Here is a 15,397-nt window from a genome sequence, read left to right on the forward strand (position 1 = left end):
TGAGATTTAATTCTGGGAAACAGACATCTCCCACAAAAAGACAAACAGTGGCAGTAAGCCATGATATAGGCTGTATAACATATATTGGAAACACATGTGACATATGTTAACTAAGCAACCACTTCACTTTAAAACATGTCTTATGTTCCACTTTGAAATCTCGAGAAGCACACGTGATCATGTTTATTATCACAACGAAACCTGAACAGTTATTTCTTCACCCCTTCCCTTAATCCTCTAATTAGACAAACAAACCTGGAGGCAAACACTGAGCAGCTTGCAGACGACACACTCAGTGCAGTGGGATCATGAGAGCTGTTACACTCAGCATTTCTCAATGAGGGCATGATACTTTAGACACGCAAGGCTTTCCACTGAAAAAATGTAATCTATTTACAAGTGTGAACTGAATACAATAAAAACATTATCAATGGTGTTTCCCTGTTGAAAAAAAAATCCACATGAGTTTTTTAATTGGCTGCCAGGACTGTGTTAACATCGTTAGAGGCATTGATTCATGTTCAACAAAATCTGATGGAAAATTACACTACTTAACAGCTATTATATTTTGAAAAGAGAACAAACACATGCTATTGCAAAATGTTGTTTAGCTACTAACCATAAAAAAATGTAATCATTTATTAATAAATACATTTTTTTGAACATTTAAATTACTGGCATACTCGCATATAAAATTTTGAATTATAGACGAAAAATTAGGATTTAATGTTTTTCTTAGCTTATCATAATTAAAAATATAGGCTTCTAAGTTTACATTTTACCAATCCATTTAAAAACTATTTAAAGTCCCAATGTATATTTTTTGACCATGTAAATTAATAAAATTAGATCAGGATATTGTGTTTTCCTTGGATGATCATTATTAAAAATACAGGCATGTTTACACCTGTATTAATGATCATTACTAATATAATAATATAACAGCATCAGAAAATACAAATTACTTAGACTTAGTTGTTGTCTAGTATTAGTGTGTGTAATACAACACCCGTCAATCAGTTTTGGAGACAGCAGTTTCCAGTTGTGTGCTCTAAATTTTGATAGTGGCGCTGCCCTTTTGTTCAAATTTGTATCATGAATTGTGCCTTTGAACAGATACTTTGTTTGCCCATTTAATGATCATTTTATTATTTTCTAATAGTTATTAACTGCATTGTTAAAGGCAAAATTAATCTATTTCTTTTCGCTATATGCATGAGAGTGTGCATGTTCTTGTAAGAGGTTTGTGTTACTCCTTTCATCTTGGGTGTTTTTGATTTTGTTTTACTGTTGAACTGATCATTTTTCTACAAAACACATCTACACAGAACTTCTTTCATGAGCTGTCACAAATCACAGCCACCACAGGCAGAAATGAACTGCAGGTCTCCACAGAAAGAGTTTTTACACTCATTAATGTTACTGTACTGCTGTTAGTATTGTGAAATACAGTGGAAACCTCTTATAGTGATCATGTCTGTCCAGGTCAAACTGATCACTATAAGCGGATGATTATTATAACAATTAGTTTTTCTTTTTCTTTATTTCTCATGCAGATTACCATCTAATTGACATTTGTATATTTATTAAATTAATGTAAAGTAATGAAACGGACAGCATCGCTATTGAATTTTACTGTTTGAAACAGCTGTACTGTATTTTGAAATGCTTTTCAAATTACTGTACAAATTAAATTACTGTACTGTGTATAATTCAAAAACACTATACACTAATACAGTACTGTATATAAAATATAGCTTACTGTAGTTCAAATTATAATTAGCCTATAGCCTAAAACAGAATTATGCTATTTACAAATACAGTAATGTCAGTAGTATAAATAGGCTACTAAGCCACAGCTTGGCGGTGGTTTCAGTGCGTTTCTAATTTTTTTAACAGGCTTGAAAATAAACTGTAGGCTTTCAATGCCGAACTGGTAGCAGAGTATGAAAACAAATGTATTCATAAAATATTCAGATTTTTTTTTTTTTAATATAATAGGACTACTTGTGGTGCTCAAAGCGCCAAAAATATGCATTTGAAAAACTCAACAGCAATGTCTCCAATGTTTCCAGAAATCATGACCCGGTTACTCAAGACCACAAGTTAAGTGCTATATAGGTCCATTATATAAAAAAAATGTCTCTCTGGCAGATATCTCCAAAACTCGGGAATTCACACCAAAACAATCTAGATGGATAAATAGCACTACAGGTAAGAGGAAAATATGTATTTTAGATTTTGGGGTGAACTGTCCCTTTAAAACTCCTGTATCCCTCAGACACAGCTTTGCTCATGGCTGTCCACTTCGCACAAAGACCAAGGCTGCAGCACGTTCTTTAAATGTCACAATCCTGATGAAAAATGGAACAGAGGTATTCAATGATTTAGTGGCACTGGACACTGAGGGAATGCATCATCATGTTAGAAATAAATTTTAATATCTTGTTTCTAGTGAGTTTTGACACCCTTTCTCGACACACTTTCATTCTGAAAAATAATGAATAGAACTTGATCCATACAGGATTAACCTTAACCCCTGGCACGCAATTAATTAATGATCAAATTAAGTCTCTAGATCTAAAGATGTTGCAGACCGAAATAAACTTGATGACGAGGACCAAGAGACAGAGAGTGCTGCAGAGGCTGGAAGGGTCAGAGGGTTCCTGCTGGTTCAGACTGCATGATGAAGGAAGCAGCAAAGTGGAAACTCCTCTCTGTTAATTATCTCATTGCACTACAATAATCATACAAATTTGATGCTCATGAACACACACAAAGAATGCATCATCCGTATTAATCAGTCTGCTGGACTTTGTTTCCAAACATGCTACGGCTCGGGATAAGATTTCCTAGAGTTTCTTTGTCCTCAGATTTGTAGATGCTGATTGACCGACCAACACCAGCTGCCCTAATTCAAATGACGCTCAACAGTTGCAATAAAGCTGCTACACAAGAGAAACCGCTATAGTTACAGGCTGAAAACAACATGGATTTGCATGTAAATTTCAGTTTATTTGGCCCTGATATGACAGCTCAAGAATCAGTAAATCTGAATACATCTAAGATAAAAGGATGATCTGAAGGCAGAGGAAAAGTAAAAGGCCTTTAAAAATCTACTTCTTACTTCAGCCAGTGATACTAGACGTGCAACAATGTCGAGCTCGAACATGTTCAAACGTCCACAATGAGCAAAAATGAAATGTGAGACATAACGCCTATGCTGGAAGGTCACACAAATGCACTGCAATGTGATTTCCCCCCCCAAAATAAATGTATCATATTAAACCCAGAGCTTCTGTCTTTGTTTGCAAAATGGTCTATTAAAGTTGTTGTATAAAAGCAGTCATGTACTTAAAGCTGTGGTATAATGTGAGATACTGGAACTGTCTTGCACTCAAAACAACTCAAGCACAATCAAATTTAAAGGATTCTACATGAAATATCAATCATGTATGCTAATAATCATAATGAAGTCTATAATTGATGGTCACGTTAACGCTCTTTTCCTATTTGACTTCTTTTATCTTTTTTTTTGCATCTGTTTTTTGATCTCCTGCTCTATACATGTAGGTCATCAAGGCCTGACCTACTTCCAGCTTCCCGGCTTTATGTAACAATTCAGAGAAGCGTTACATAATCACAGGAGAGGACGCCTGCTTGCCTGAACTGTGTCTCCTCATCATAAAGAGAAGAGTCAACTCAATGAAAAACACAGCATGGTTCTGAACTTACCCAGACAGAAAATGGCCCCAAAAGAGATTAATGGCTTCTGGAGCGCAACGCTATTAAGGGGAGGGGATATGAATGGGCAAGATTTAAAAGAAAAATAAAGTTTGGACTTTCATTTAGGTGCTTTGTTTTTTTGTTGGTCAGAAGGCCTCTCTGCAAATTCAGTCCAAGCAAGTAAGCCGTGGCTAACGTTATCCTTCCCAGAGTAAAGATGAGTGTAGAACATAGTTGGGGGAGACACTGCTTGTGTACTAATGGGAACATCTGTTTGCACAAAATGTCGATGTCATGTGGGCTATAATAAATTAAATTCATCATCACTAAATGGAGAGTTAATGTTTCTAGAAACCATGTTGAGAAATGAGTAAACATTATTTAAGATTGCGGATATGTCAAATTAAAAGGAAAATAGCAAGACACTGCAGGGGCAGACAAATATGCTTTGTGGACTTAAAAACATGTTACTGACATGAGCTACTGTAGTATTTGAAGTGAAAAACACATTTGTGGGTTGGGGAAAAAACTGAAATATACAAAAACCCACAACAGACTTGTTTATTTAATTAAAAAAAAAATCTGGAAATGTTGGATAAATTATAAACTACTTACCTCTGTCAAGGAGGTTTTGTTTTGGTCCCATTTGTTTGTCTGTCTCTCAGACATTGAAAACAGATTTTAGTTTAATTTGGTGGTGAGTTAAACTATGGATTGTTTTTTTTGGCAGATCCAGGTTTGGACCCAGGACATTTTTTTTCTTGACATTGCAAGATTTTGCTTTTGTTGTGTGGCTATTTTCATCATAGGACAGCACTCACTTGAATGAAAAAAAAAAAAACTGACCCCAATGATTATTTATGCATAACTTGATGCAGATCCTGATTAAAATGTCTAAACATTAACCATGATTAAAGTAACAGATTTAGAGCATGTGCAGCTTTAGAATTGTGGTACATTGACTCAAGTATACTTATGTACAATTTTAAGGTACTTAACTGTGTTTCCATTTTCTGCTACTTTACGCAAATATTGTATTCCATTATACTATACCTTATACTATTCATTTGACAGCTGTGGTTCCACGATACTTTTCAGATTAAGATTTTACATACAAAAATAGGTGATTAGTTTATAGAAAGATGTACTGTTACAGATTAAATTACCTAACAGTATATAATGTGATTAATAGTAGCTTCACCTCCACCAGCTACAACATGAAAATTATACTTACCCAGTAATGCATCTGTAATAACAACATATTATGTATAATACAACATTAAAAGAGGTCATTCTACTGCATAGTAAAAACTTAAGTAAAAGCCCTGAATACTTCCTCCACCCCTGCTTAGTGGAGGTACAGTATGTCTTCTCTGAGTGCATTTAACTTTATTATGGGATGATTTAGTGTATATCAAATAAAGCTAACATAAGATGTATGATTTATGACGGAGCAAACCTAGCCAAACAGCAAAGTCAAAGGAATTAGACCTACTTATTGAACAGTATGTACAAATAACTGCAGAATGACAAGAACATACATAGTATCCCTCTGCCTTAAAACAGGCAGGGCCACTACACTGCTTAGGGTTCAGGTTTATGTACTTTGTGTTGTAGCATACTGTTTTTTTTACTTTTGGACACTAAGTTGTTGTGTTAAGTTGTTGTGTATGATCAAATGTTTGAATAGAAGTTCTCTTTTGTTTGCTGGGTATTTCATGACCTGAATTCAGTCATGGAGGCGTGTGAGACATTAGCTGCCATCTCACCCTGTAATCTAGTTTTGTTTTTACTGGTGGCCAAGTATGGTCAAGATCCACGATGGGGGAAAAAAAGGTAATAAGAGCCCACTTCTGAGTTAAGCCAATAGTCAGTTTTACCATAATCTCTGACCCAATTTCAAGGATTTGGACAAATTCAGGGGTCTTATCGATGGCACAATCTTGTGAAATAGCAGATGGTGAGATGGGAGCCCTGGAACACTTTCAGAACAGATAAGGTGTGTAATGGGAAGGGATTGGTAAAATGTAAACAAGGACAAGAAGAGAGTAATGAGAGAGTCTTGTGACTAAATTACCTGTCTAATATTGTTTATGAAACCACAACCATAACAACACAGTGCGGTTTTTTAATCTGTAAAACAGATTTCCTGTTGAAAGTCTTCCCTGCTAGATGTTCTGTAGATTCAGCCCGATGACAACTGTTGTGTGACTGTTTCAAGTAGATCTGATGACCTTGCTGATATATGCTCTATTCAAGTTACCAGAAAAACAAGATTTCTATCAACTAGCAGCTAAGACCATGAACCAAACTGCTATCATCAGCAAAAAAGTGACAGCAAAAACTGGTAGTTACGAGCTTTGAAGCTGTAAACATCCAGCCTTGCTGTTTTGGCAGCTTTATGACTGAGGGAGAAAAACTAGTTCACCTGTCTATAAAAATAGTTTGGTACACATCAGTAAAAGTAAATCAAAAATAACATTTCATTTTCAGTGCTACATGTTCAGATTTCCGAGTGCTACTGTAAAATTTAATTTCTTTTATCTGTTTTTTTTTTGTTAAATCTAATTTGAGAGAAAGAGGACAAGAGGTGAAGCAGCCTGTTGAATATAAATGAATAAAAAAATAAATAAATAAATTTAACCACAATTACACCATGGAGCCTGTTTATCATGCCAGGAATTTCCCTTCCAGGTCAAAATGATGAATGTAGTAACTCAACACGAATCACAGCCGTAGGTTCACATGCAACTCAGCTGACTTCTTTCAGCCTGGTGAATTTATAGTTTGGTCATAAACACAGACTACTGTCTTTCTTTCATTAAACTGAGCAAAACTTATGCAAGATACTTGAGGCAGTTTGCCTAACATCATGAAACTTTGATAAATTGGTGTATATTTTGAATTAGTGGTTACATGGTCATCTGATTAACTTGAGCTGTTGACGTATTAAAGACCCAAGTTCAGTTATTTTCCTTCATGCCACAGAGTCTACCACATTAGCTTCAATCTTGATGCTCACAGAATTAATACACAGCAATATTATCATACATTATTAGTTGTTCCTGTTCTCACCTCATTTTCCTCTCTCATGCCGTCTATGAGCTCCATCACCTTAATGAAGTGGTGGCAGCGGAGGGAATTATCAACAGCATGGGTAGGAAGTGCTTTGTGCTGCCAGTGTCTCCATTCCCACAGAGATAGCTCTCTGGGTGGTGGTCCGCTTTTGGAAACTTCCTCCTTTGGGACATGTAATCACATCATAAAAATATATGGCGTTGGTAAAATAGTAACATTATATTCAAGCCAGTAACAAAAGACGCACAGGAAGGAATATAGCAAGGTTCTTGCACATATCACATAAAAATTCCTGTCTTTCTACACATAACTTTCCAACCTTGGGGTTAAGATTTAGCCACCTGAAATCACAACAAATTAAGTGTCTGGAGCAAAAACGGGAGCAAACGCAGAATTGCACTAAGATGCAGTAATGACTCCTAACAATATCTAAATCTCTAGAGATGCATTTAAAATACAAATTTAGGTCACTTTAGTCACTTTTTAAAAGATATTATGGTCTCAATTCAATTTCGCTACTTCCAATGTCACTATAAATCTATTTCATTAAAAGATATTACAATTGAAATGCTTGAATGACAGGAGTCTTAGCTAATCATTCCAGCAACTTCTTTGTAAACTATACTTTGTTTTATTTATATTTCTTTTTATGTATTATTTCATTATTAAAAGGGTCTTATTAAAAAAAACATATACTGTATTTGGGTTTCATGGCATGGAAGGGCAAAATGGGCTTCCAGTGGCTTTATCTTCATTTACATTGTCTTCCATTGTCTGGTACTTTTCAGACCTGCACAAGAAACATACAAAGAAAGAAAGAAAAAAGAGAGAAAGAAACCTGAGGCGGTCGATCACTGGGTAGGGACATGAAGTGTGACTGTTTCAGGGTTGGATGAGCTTCATCTTCCTGCAGCCTCATGGTGGACTCCCAGAGGGAATATTCAGCACTGCTCAGAAACCCGTCCGACGTTGCACTGCCCTGCCAAACTACCACATTAGACACACACAAACTCAGAAACCAACGTCCAGCTTCTCCAATCAAGGAAACTTTTTTTCCCCTCCAGCTCCATTTTGAATAACCAAAATCTACTCCTGCCTTATCACTCACTCAGATTTTGAGGGTGGATGAGTGAGGCCCGTCCCTCAGAGTGGGACCGTCGACCCTTGACAGATCGCCTGCTGCTCTCCCGATGGTCAAACTGGCCACAGACAATGTGCATCTTGTGCAGGGTGGGGTTCACCCCCCCGGGCAGCATGCGGGGACTGTTGGGGTACATGTGGAACTTGCTTTTGTTGCCGATGATGGACTTGTACACACTGCGCTTGTTGCTCTGGCTCTGGTTGTAGGTCTGAGGAAAACAAAGGTTAAAAGTTTGGTACAGGTGGTTTTGTGGATCTGTGTGGGGTTAATCTGCTCTGAGTAGAGAAATGTTAAGTGCATTTGGTAGAGCATCAAACTTTTAATTTGATGGCTCATTTCATCTTGCTTTTGTAATTGCGACTCAAACTCTCACCCTCTCCTCGCGTCCCTCAGCCAGGATGACAACAATACGTCCCTGCCGCTTACGTCCAGTACGTCCCATTCGCTGCACCAGGCGGATGGGATTCTTCTGTGCATCGAAGCAAACAATGAGGTCCACCTCTCCGATATCCAGCCCCTCCTCCCCGACACAGGTTGATACCAGCGTGTTGAAGCCTCCCTGACGGAACCTGTACACCACCTAAAACACAAGTGAACAGTAGAAACAAAGCTATAAACAGTTAAAGTATTCTAATCTGTGTGTGTCTACCCATTGTGATATACAGCAAATGTAGTATGTAAATACGTATCTGTGCTAGCTACTTAAATTGAGTTTACTTAAATTGTGTGCATGTACAATAAAATGCCCTTTTACATATTAAAGATCTGGTATATTTTTTGTAAATGATGTGTGTACAGGACACAATGTACATTTACATCTAAGCGATATTCCTGCATTATTTATTTAGAGGAACTGGCACAGATGTCTGCAGAGCAATTTGAATGCTAAGCAACCAGCAGTGAAATCAATGCAACAGCAGTTTTGCTTTACAAGGTACACTTCTACTGCACAGTGCCACAAATGAGTGCATTCAACTTGAAAATGGAACTTAATCCTAACAAGGAGGAAGAGAGGGAAAAGTTTATATTAAATCCCCAGATGAAGGGTGAACAGTAGACGGGTGTAAAAGTATACTCATTTTACTCTCTATAAAATGCCTATTTTATTTTATGTAGTGTTATAGTTGATGCAGCTAAATGTTTAGCTTGATGTAGGCTTTTAATAAGTTGTTCTTGAGAATTTTACCACCATATCACGTTACTGTAAATCTGCCTTTGGCAAAAAACAAAGGCATCTAGTCTCTACCTCCAGTTGTTCCTTTTGGGTGAAGCCTTTGACTCCCTTCCCTGCTGAGGCTTGGCCCATAAAGGTCATGACCCTTATCAGCGGAGCATGACGGTTCAACATGGCTGCGATCTCCTGTACGCTCTCACGGAACGATGAAAAGATCATCACACGCGTGCTTACTTCCTGAGGACCTGAACCTGGACATTAATGAGACAGAAGAGAAAGAGACAGATTAAAATTTCCTTCAGTAACCATGAGCTGATTTATTACAGTACTTTAACTTACAGTATGCCTGTTTGATTCAGATGCTGGAATACTTTGTTCTGTGATCAACATACCCACATCAAAAATTTTGCTAAATTATTAGCTCTTACAGGTTGAGTTATTCTGCAACAAATGCTGTACTGTGGATACTTTTACTGCTTTCTGTCTCTGGACAACAGTGTCCAAACAATGTTTCAAATCTTCAGATATTAATTTACCAGGAATTTTAGAGAGGTAAACATGAAACAATAAAACTCTAATATTTAATGTAAGCATAGCAACAAGGTTAAACAGCTTTAACACAATGCTAGATGCTTTCTATTTGCTGTAGTGAGAACATGAAGAGAATTATAGGTTTCAACTTTCACTCAGAACAATCACTGCATGTATGAGTCACAGGATAGCACTGCTACAGTAAATAAATCACCTTTGTTGTCTGGTGAGCTCTCAGCTCTGAAATGCTGCAGCACCACCTCCTCCAGTTTCTCCAGTTTGGGGTGACTGTAAATGAAAGGCTCATCTGGACCTAGAAGTATCAATTGTAGAGGATGTTAGTCAGATAGATGTTGTATATTCTATGCTATATTTTAAAGTAAATTGAGGCATTTTGTTTCCAAATTGGAGAGAAGTGGTATCGAGATACCTGCCATCAAAATGCCTCATCCAACTACCGGTACATAAGAAAGGCTCAGAAATTTGATTGATATGGTATGAATGAGTGCTCAGGTACCAGCAGATGGCTTCACAAACATTGCTTCCATCTCATGGTAAAGGTCCATTAAGGAGGGAGTCCTCTGCAGCTCATTTCTGGCCCTGGACATCTCTGAAATCATGGAGAGTGCACATATCAAACACTTGTTTTACGAATCATACACAGATCTTACACATTATTGAGTATACATACACCCAGGAGCACTGATGGACAATCTGGGATATGAAAGGGTGTTCAACTGAAATATGCAACACAAGCATATGTGAGGAAGAAATGTTCTCACATTCAGTAAAACCTTTTTTCTGTGGATAAAGTGCAACGAAATACAATGAATGCCTGAAGGTAAGGTGACCGACCTCTGGAGCCGTCCATGATTCCCTGGATGTAAAAGAAGAGTGATCGGAGCCCCATCTGCATCAGTAGCTCGTAGCCATGGTACAGGCTGATGCAAAGGGCAAAGTCGCCCTCCAGCATTCCCTGCTGCGGACCCTGCAGAGAGCAGGAGAGGATGTGAGTCCATAAGATCATTGTAAGACCACTGGTAAGAATTTGACTTAAATAAAGGCTTTAAATAAATAAAATATCTGTAAGTTATGAGCTTTATCAACTGTTCCAATAACATATTTTACACTGCTTCTACTGTATTACAAAATACGTTAATACATTATTGTCATCTGCAAATAAAATGTAATTAATGTAAATTATTTATTAAGCTGAATTCTAAAATGGTATTTAAATTGAAGAGTCATCTAATGTATTCCAACTAAACATAAACACTATATCTACCACCATATCTAAACTTGGACAGAAAATCCATCCAAAATGTTCATTCAACTACCAGACAATGCTCTAAAAGGCTTTAAAAGAAAATATAGTACAAATCCAATAATCTAGACAGGTCATATTTATACACTGTCTAAACCTTGTGATTGATTATTTTCTACAGCCTTGGGCACATCTTTATGGAGCCCCGAAACGGACAAAATGTAAATGATTAATGGACAAGTAAAAATAATACAACTTATACAAGTAATGAATGATGAATGATTTCATCAATAAATAATACTGTTAGTTAAATAATTAAAATGGAGCGTAAAAAGAAATATAAAGCTTTATACTTTCTTTATAAAATGACACCAGCCAGTGCACATAATATTAATCATTCATACACTGTACTGCATACTGCTGCATCGTTGTATAAACTCAGTAACATTAGCAAAAGCTTTTCAGTCAGCTAACGCTAACAAAGTTAGCAAGCAAATACTACTTGAATTTAACAGACCTCATGCTTCTATCTTCATAACATTATCTTCATCTTCAAGTGCATGTCTGTTGTCTTCATCAAGGACCATTCATTGCTTTTTTTTAAAAAAACTAACTGGAGGTAAAGGAGAAGTATAACGCTGTAAATTTTTTAAACGGCATTTTAATTATTAAACTAACAATATTATTTACTGATATATGCATTTATATTTCTAACTTGTTTGATAACTTTTTACTACATTTTGTCAGGTTCGGGGCTCCATACAGCCTTAAAAGGAGCCCCAGTAATTCTGAAAGGCTATGTATCATATCATGTAAAATTATATATTATAGCATACAGTCTATAACACAATAGCACTCAAGGATTCATAGAGCAGAGTCCGTGCCTTGATGTTTGGCGGTGGGTTCTTGCGGAACTGATCCCTGGCGAGGATAAGCTGGTATTTGCTGAGAGTCCGCAGGTCTTTCTGTGCCATCACCCGGTTCTGGACCAGACGAGACATGAATTTCTCCAGCACCTAGCAGGATGAGTAACAAACAGATACATAGGTCATCGATAATAGGCTATTTCCTGTGTTAAGGGGTAATGCATCAGACTGACTAGCTAACACCCTGCAGGTGGAAAGTGCATCCACACACACACACACAGACTGAACAGAAGTCTTACTTGAACAAGCGACACATAATAACACTAAAATGAGCTAGATTCTTTCTTCCTTTTGTCCTTAGAATTGGAGGAGAGATGGAAGCAGTTTTTCAAACAGACAATTTTAACAATATCTATTCATCCTCACGACCGCAGATAATGGGAAGCTGGGTCATTACAATTTCAATTTCAGCTGTATGGAACTGCTGCTCTAGAAACCGAACAGAATAAAAGGCTACTCTGAAAGAAGAAGTGGGCTGCCCTTTGAAATTAATTGGTAAAAAAAAAAAAAAAAAAAAAAAGATTTTGTAACAGATGACAAGCAATTTAGTTGTATTGATTTGTAAATTATGTCTGTATTATGAAGTGGAAACAAAGCTTATAATATGATGTCAAAGTAGGCCAAATGACGTTAGCCTACATTTACACAAATCTGACATTTTCCATATTAATCGTTTTATAATACTAATAGTTTTATATTAATAAAGGCTATACTTCAACATTTATACAAATATTGTATATATTATATATAAAACAAATTTTAAGACATATTGACATATATTTTATATTTCATATGGTATTTAAAAACACCTTGACAGTCACCACTGGGATAACAAGTGTTAATGATTTAAGAGAATAGAATAGAGAGCATAGTATACTTTAACATACACACATACATTACATATAAAATATTTTTTCAAAATATCTTGACACATTTTTTCTTATTAAATGCTTATTAATTTTGTTGGCAATCAAGCATCACAATCAACAAAATAAGAAAAAACACAAACCCATCACTGCTGCATGCGACATAAAGACAAGAAAAGACAAAGACAAAAGACAAAGAAAGAAGGAAAAGAAAAAAAGTATTATTCACATTGAGGAATCAAAGTTGTAAATAGAAGAAATTAAGGCTGTACCGAATGTCATTTTTTTTACACTCAAAGCTTCTCTTGAGGTTTTCATTCAAATTATGCTTTAGTCGTCATATTTTATGATGTCATCACCCTAAAACAAATCCTCTAACAAAATCCTCAATGTAAATAAAATGATTCATCAGATTAAATTAGTCTTTTTTTATTAAATCAACTTTCTTTAATGAATTTAATTCGTCAGTTTCGTCAACATAAATACATCCAAATACGATCCAATAAGGGCATAAAATAATTATGAAATAATAATCGTACCCCTAGGCTTAACTGTTGTTTTTGAGAGGCTAAATGCCAAACAAATATGGATTGAAGCAGAATATTTTGTTAGATAAAAAACATGTTATGAATTTTGGAAATTATTACATTTATCTTTTTTCAATAAATTTTGACTTTTGGACTTTACAACGCTCTGGAGTTATTGGAAATGTTTGGATCACACCAGTCGGAAACAATCCTATGCTGGAATCTAATTCTACAAATAGTATAATATTAATAATATTAGTGTAGGCTAATCTTTATTCCTGATCTCTAGAGAATGACTGATATTTTGGTGATCCCTTGACTTTCCATTTAGCACCACCAACCATATTTCTACTTGTCCAACAACACTATAGTTCATGACAGGATTAAAGCTAACATAGTTAGCATTTTCCCACGCCAACTGTACACAGTAACATTTGTGCATCTGACCATTTTCTATATTAGCTCATTTTTTTCAGGATCAAGGGGGCTCACATTGGGTGAAAGGCAGGGTACACCCTGGACAAGTCGCAAGTCTATCACATATACAGAGACGACCATTCACACTCACAAGGCAGGGCAATTTAGAGTCACTTAACTTAATTAATAAATGTTAAACACTGCATGTCCAGATGTTAACAAGCCACAGTAACTGTATGGATGCTAACAAGCTGGCATGCTTAATGTTTTGGGCTAGATGTCAACATTTATTAGTTTGTAATATGCATATTAAGATGCTAATGTTAGCATGTTAGCATGCTTAAAACGTACAGTTTAGACTGATCAGAGTCTGACCATGTGTAAGATGCCACTGTAGAGAGGATTAACTCTATTAATTCCGACAACATCATGGCCTTTTCTCTAGCGCCACCCTCAGGACAACTAGCGGGAGAACTCTAACAGGACCAAAGTTGTGTCTACATTGTTTTATCCACTCAACTATTTTGTTTTCTGGTGTACAGTATAATAATTACAGCCCCATTAATCTTTAGTGCCTGTGCGTGGCAGAGAGAAGCAGACAGCACTGAGAGAAAAGGACCACAATATGATTACAAGGCAAAATCTCTCTCTAGTTAATTAACAGGTGGAGCTCAATGAGGGAATGTGTACGCAGCGGTCAGGACCAGATTATGAGATTACACGGAAACAGATTAGTGAAGTTGCCGTTTTTGTCCGATAGAAATGTGGAGTGAAATGACCAAATGAGCAGAAAGAAAAACTGCTCTAGTTCTTCTACAGTTTTACTGCAACTAGGGATTATATTCATTATTGATTCACTTTAACAATTTTTTCCCTTGATTATATGATTAATTGTTTAGTCTATAAAACATCAGAAAACAATGAAAAATGCCCATCATGATATCCTAGAGCACAAACGCCCCCCCAAAATTTTTTTTTCAGTTGACTATAATGTAAGACCAAAAACACATTTGAGAACCTGGAACCTTGAAAAATGACTTAAATGATTTATTTATTTTCAAACTAATTGTGATCGACTAATCAATTATTCGACTAATCGTTGCTCTACTTTTATCACGTCATGAAGCATATTTGCAGTATCCTTCATCTTGCATGGCAGTTAGCACTATCGGACCATTACTCTTTGTTTACCGGTGTAACTATGAGTCTACCAGTTTGTTTATATACTTATTTGTTTATTTGCTTACTTATCTATTTGTTCATTCATTCAGAGGAATACATGAAATCAGAAAAGCATGAAGTGGAAGTAAAACATTCTGGGTCTTTGCTTTTGCTGATACCATATAACATGTTACATCTTTTAATTTTATCCACCTACCATACCTGACATTGTACTGTAGATAGTATTAGAACAAGATTAATTTGAAGCAGAAAAGGTTATTGCTTTAATGCAGAAAACTGGAAGACAAACACTGTTCTTCCCCTGAAAATAAAGCAAAAGAGTTCCAGGCAATGGCAGATGGAAGTGGAGAGCGTAAAAAGCTAAAAAAATAAAAAGGGAAAGATCACTTTCTAAAACACTACCATGAACAATATGACAGAGAGAGGGTACCATTTTTTGGCCATGGTCTCATCTGTTAACAGTAACAATAGTAATGTATCACAATCAAAATTATAATGATACACAGATTTCTAAAATAACTTAATGTACCACCTCCCCGAAGGGAAACTCTGTAACAAAGAGTTT

General features: G+C 36.1%; 1 protein-coding gene across 1 annotated transcript in view; it reads right to left on the reverse strand.

Annotated features, from left to right (window-relative positions):
- Positions 1–15,397, reverse strand: part of fancm (FA complementation group M) — a 39,005-nt gene that overhangs the window by 7,425 nt on the left and 16,183 nt on the right. Inside the window, exons 5-13 of the mRNA XM_044167750.1 lie at positions 11,799–11,930; positions 10,506–10,638; positions 10,168–10,260; positions 9,865–9,963; positions 9,192–9,370; positions 8,319–8,525; positions 7,913–8,153; positions 7,643–7,791; positions 6,802–6,966 (exon numbers count right to left, since the gene is read on the reverse strand). Coding sequence (XP_044023685.1) covers positions 6,802–6,966; positions 7,643–7,791; positions 7,913–8,153; positions 8,319–8,525; positions 9,192–9,370; positions 9,865–9,963; positions 10,168–10,260; positions 10,506–10,638; positions 11,799–11,930 — 1,398 coding nt within the window. The remainder of the gene's footprint in view (positions 1–6,801; positions 6,967–7,642; positions 7,792–7,912; positions 8,154–8,318; positions 8,526–9,191; positions 9,371–9,864; positions 9,964–10,167; positions 10,261–10,505; positions 10,639–11,798; positions 11,931–15,397) is intronic.

This window comes from Siniperca chuatsi, linkage group LG15, assembly GCF_020085105.1.
Source record: "Siniperca chuatsi isolate FFG_IHB_CAS linkage group LG15, ASM2008510v1, whole genome shotgun sequence".
Classification (NCBI taxonomy): Eukaryota; Metazoa; Chordata; class Actinopteri; order Centrarchiformes; family Sinipercidae; genus Siniperca; species Siniperca chuatsi.